This window comes from Carya illinoinensis, chromosome 7 (genome assembly GCF_018687715.1).
Source record: "Carya illinoinensis cultivar Pawnee chromosome 7, C.illinoinensisPawnee_v1, whole genome shotgun sequence".
Classification (NCBI taxonomy): domain Eukaryota; kingdom Viridiplantae; phylum Streptophyta; class Magnoliopsida; order Fagales; family Juglandaceae; genus Carya; species Carya illinoinensis.
The window spans coordinates 31,460,003-31,464,908 of NC_056758.1; the positions used below are offsets into that span (position 1 = coordinate 31,460,003).

Consider the following 4,906-nt stretch of genomic DNA (forward strand, 5'->3'; position numbering starts at 1 on the left):
CTATGCTAGACTTGTGCATTTAGAGTTTGTATATATTATAATTTTTTAATAGGAGTAGTAAGTCCAATATCATAGTAGTTTGAAGTTACAAAGTGCGAAACCTCTCACTTCTAGTTCTAGGCAGTTTTGTTCTAATGTAAACATGTACACGTTTATGTCAGTCTTTTTCCACTTAAGTAAATGTTAAGATTTCATCTGGTTATACATATAAAATAAGATAAAAATTAAATAAAAGATTATTAAACTATAATTTTTATTTTAAAATTTAAAAAAATTAAATTATTTATTATATTTTATGTGAAAATTTAAATGAGAGGATATGAAATAATTTATGCAGTCAAAACTCAAAAATGTTCTTCGAGTTTGACATATAAGCATTTTGCCACTGGGCAGTTATATAGCTCCCGATTCTGAGTCTCGATAATGGGTCCGTATACGTGTAATTTTTGCTTTCTTTTCATACATTTTTTAGTTTCAAACATTTTTTTTTTAAAAAAAATTACATTATCATTAAATAATATTTTCTTAATTGTTAAAAAAAAAAAATGGAGACCCATTGTCGTGGCTTTGGTATTTTCCTTCGCTATTACGGTTTCACTTGTCAAATCTTTATTCTGGAAAAAAGGGTACAAAAACATTTAAAAAAATAAGTAATTATAACAAATGAAAAATTAAGAACATAAAAAATTAAAACAATTTTTTTAAAAACAAAAATTGAAAAGATAATTAAAAAATAACCTTTTGATTTTTTTTTTAAAATCAAACAATAAAGACATGAAAAACCTGAATTTTCTTTTGGAATCTCTTATAAAGATATATTTTAAATTTTTATTAATGTATTTGCTTAGGGTAAAAACAATCGTTATTTTCGACACGTTATCAGCCTGTGACTTGAATAATGGCCTTTTGCGGGGTGGGCTCGATAGAGATCTACGATGTAGCTATCACCGGCAGCGGCAGTTAGCCGTTGCCGTATATGGACAAGCTTAGCTGACACAGAGAAAGACCCATTTCGAATAATTAAATTTTAAAATGGTCGTCCTGTCTCCAAAGTGCGAGCTGAGACGTACAAACTGTGTCCTGGGAGCATGTTTTCACCATACCATTAATTCCTAGGAATCTTAGCCTTGACTCTTTGACCAAGGTTCAAATACGTTCTCATTTTCCTATTTTTTTAGCAAATCTTATTCCTTTTTCAATGGATTTTCCTTAATTTTACTGGCTTTGCCTTATCCATTTTGGATAATGCGATGGTTCTTCCTTCGCACTTTGTCAAGGTTGGGTTATTGGGTCTATTTTTGACCTGGAATTTTGTAGCTTAGATTCTTGGGTATCAATTTTAAAGCAAGGTAGCTCAGGCGTTCTTTTTAAAGTTGTTACATCCACTTGCTGGGGAGAGAAATTAGAAGGACTCGGTTTCAAAGAACTGGGGTACAGGCGTAGTTGGTGTTAGTTCAAAGAACTGGGCTTTGGAATAGTGGTAAAGGCGGGTCCCTTGCTTCCGCATTCTGAAGGGTAGTTCTTAGTATGGATTCGAGGGAAAAAGATCACTTTGAAGTGGATCTTGAAGGCGGGCTTAAGTGGAATAGCAATATGGTGAAATCTGGGGTAGGGAATGTGGACGATGATGATGTAGAATTGGTGGCGATAGAAAAGAGGTTGGGAGGGGAAGATACGGGAGACCAAGAGGCTGATGTTGAGAAGATTTGCGTGGTTGGAGAGATGCATAAGAAGAATGCTAGAAAGCCTCCCAAGCCGCCAAGACCTCCTAAGGGGCCATCAATATTGGATGCTGCTGATAGGAAGTTGGTTAGGGAGCTGGCCGAGCTTGCCATGAGAAAGCGTGCAAGAGTTGAACGAATAAAGGCACTGAAGAAGATCAAGGCAGCCAAGGCATCACCTTTAAACAACAGCGGCCTTTCTGCCATGGTCATCACACTTATCTTCTTCCTCATTATAGCTTTTCAAGGTATCCACTTTGTTGTTCCATATAAACCATAAATTCTGTGTTACCTTCATGCGTTGCATTTCGGTTCTGTTGGGTTTGATCTAAACTCAGGACTGGACAAAACATCCGAAAATTTACCTGCTAAAAACTCGGCATCGGTTTTTCCTACCAATTTGGAAACAAGTATGTATTGGCCTTTTTGGTATCCTGGATATTGCTACCCCCAAAAAAGTGGTATTCTGTGTATAATACTGGAGACTCAGAGCTTCCTATTTGTGAGAAACTTACTCTTGAAGAAGCTACTCTCGTGGCTCTAGGTTGCTTCTTTTGCTATTGGCGACTCCTTTCTGGATTTTGTTGATGCTCAGAACTTCAGACTTTGATTTATTTCATTGTTCTCTTATTTACTTTTTGTCCTCGTGTACTTCCCGTCTACTAGGGACGTGTACCCGTTCATTTATGTATTTTATTGACACTTAGGACCACAATTCATGGAATTTTTGTCGTTAATTAACATTGTATGAAGTCATATCTATACTCAAATCTTTAACATTGTGACACATTCCATAGACCGTTCCAGAGAATTTTATGTAGAATTCTTTAGTGGGTTTGAGTATGTAACGTGATGCTAAGTTAACATCTTAAATTTTAGTTTGCTTCCAATTTTTCATTTCAACCTTGTGGAAAAGCTAAAAGCTTTGTGTTTCTCTTCTAGTCTATATCATGTGGCCTTCTCAAGCATGTTATGCTTTCTGTCCACTAATGCAGTGGAAAAAGACGTCAACTGACCAAATCTTCTGATGTATATGATGTGTGCTCCCGAACTTAGTCTTCAAACCTTCTATAAATGATATGTTTACCCACTGAAATTGCAGAGGGAATGCGATCTTCTGGGGGACAGCAATTGTGTTTAGAATGGGAATACATCAGTGTCAGTTCATTTGAATTCAAAATGTAGGATCCATCATCTGTTGATTGTGACAAATAACATGGTGGATGAAAGGCTTCTTCAGATAATTTTAAGAAAAAAAGATTGTTTGAGGGTTTACATTGATTTGCATCTTGGACTGCAGCATTTCTTCTAATTACTCAACTTTTTCTGATGTTTCTGTTCTAGTGCGAACCATGCCTGCTATGGTGCTATTGGGTTCTTGATTTCTCACTCTGCTTACACAGGACATTAAAAAATGGTCCACTTATTTTTGTGATAATCAATTATGATGAGATATATAACAAATGCTCTGTAAACAGATATTCAGATTATTCACCGATTTTCCTTTTCCCCATCATGTGGATACTTTTATAACCCTCATTGCATGAGCAAAATGACCATCCAGGTCCCATTTATTTTAATTTATCCCATTCATGGAGTAAGAAATGGACTGTTATAGCCTTTTCTTTCTATATAATCTAAACCATTGCTTCAATGAAACCACTCTGAGTTTTATCAACTTCTTAATTTCATTTTTTTTTTGCTTTTCGCTTTTTGATAACTGCACCCGACAATTTAACCATAATTTAAAAAGCTATGGAAGATGGAATGGAATAATTTCTTGATTTGGTTGAGTCAGTGATTGAAAATCATGGAATGTAACAATTTCTAGTCTGTGCATTGCTAAATACTACCTGTATATATTACTACATTGAAAAAGATAATTCACTCGCTGATTCATTTTTGCAAGCTTTCTTTTCTTTTTCCATTTACACGGTCATCAAATTGAGCTTTGGGTATTCATTTTAAGCTTTCTAATTTTTCTTTGGTAATAATATCACACTTCAAGGATGTCATCTTCCTTCTGCTTTGAACAGACAGTTCTTGCAGAAGATTTCTGAAATCTGATTGTATGCGACTGCAATTTGTTTGTGGTTGTGTGTAATATAAAACTCATCTGGGCATGCTTTTGCATGGAATATTTGGGTTCCAAACCCTAGACATGTCTCCTGTGGAGGGTTTTTCTAATGTCTGTTAACGATCGCCCTTGAATATGACATGTGATAAAACATCTTTATAATTTGTCTTTGGCTAGACAATTTCATTTGGTCCCGTGTTGTGAGATATTATACACACACACACACATTTATTGTTGGTGAAAGTTTGTTCGCAGGATTAAGGTCCAGAAGCAGTGCAAGTGTGAGGTTACATGGATCTTCTGAGCCAGCATTGGCAGGAAGCGAGGGGATGATTTCGATTCAGTATCACAAGGACTTTTATTTGTATAAACGCAATGGATAGAACCGTTCTATCTCCTTTGGGTTTGTATTCCTTTTGTATGATGTATCTTCTCATGCTGCGTGTTTTAAGTCCAAGCTAACTAAAGTACTGACCCCAACTATGTTCCATGCTAGTTCAGCTTTGCAGAAGAACAGGATTGTAGTTCAGGTCCAGGGAATGAAGTGGGTAAAATTGCTAGATAATTCGAAGTCATTGAAGTTGTGACCATGAGTGCTCTCACATGTAGGGCATCAGGGCAGCTCATTTAGGAGTTCTTTGAATAGTGAGATAAAAAAAAATGAGATGAGTTGAAATAGTTTGTGAATAGTGGTGAGAAATTGTTGAGTTAAGATAAGATGGTTTTTGAAAATTTTGTGTATTTGGATTAGAAAGTAAGATGAGATGGCTTTAACTTTTTAGAGATTTGATAGATGTGAGTCTCACCAATTATTGCATATTATTTGTAACGATTTTATTTTATTTATAAATAAATAATAGTAATTTATAAATTACCTACCCAAATTTAATTTTTTATAATATATTTCATAATAATATTGTAAAATGACAATATTTTTATTAAATTAAGTTATTTTTATAAAATATCAAATAAAAATATTTTTTTTGCCAAGAAAATAATGAAATAATTAAAAAGATATTTATAAATTATTTTTTATAAAAATATTATGCTTAAAATCGTTTTTCATTTTCAAGTACTGATGATCATTTTGCCCAGATTTTGAACTTAT

The 4,906-nt window shown here is 34.1% G+C and overlaps 1 protein-coding gene across 2 annotated transcripts; it reads left to right on the forward strand.

The window, feature by feature from the left end:
* The first annotated feature begins 1,007 nt into the window (after nucleotides 1–1,007).
* LOC122314876 lies at nucleotides 1,008–4,590 on the forward strand. Of its 2 annotated transcripts, XM_043130509.1 has the most exons (3): nucleotides 1,012–1,969; nucleotides 4,054–4,201; nucleotides 4,300–4,590. In XM_043130509.1, the coding sequence occupies exons 1-2, from the start codon at nucleotides 1,528–1,530 to the stop codon at nucleotides 4,179–4,181; spliced, it is 570 nt and encodes a 189-aa protein (XP_042986443.1). In that variant the 5' UTR covers nucleotides 1,012–1,527; the 3' UTR covers nucleotides 4,182–4,201; nucleotides 4,300–4,590. The 2 variants fall into 2 exon arrangements, with proteins under 2 accessions (XP_042986444.1, XP_042986443.1); XM_043130510.1 differs by having other exon boundaries at nucleotides 1,008–1,969; nucleotides 2,824–4,590.
* Nucleotides 4,591–4,906: the final 316 nt, after the last annotated feature.

What these genes read in the sequence shown, in the direction of transcription:
- LOC122314876 (XM_043130509.1), top strand. Translation starts at nt 1,528, where the DNA reads ATGGATTCGAGGGAAAAAGATCACTTTGAAGTGGATCTTGAAGGCGGG. An exon ending in CCTCATTATAGCTTTTCAAG is followed by an intron (nt 1,970 to 4,053) that starts GTATCCACTTTG and finishes GTTTGTTCGCAG; the next exon opens with GATTAAGGTCCAGAAGCAGT.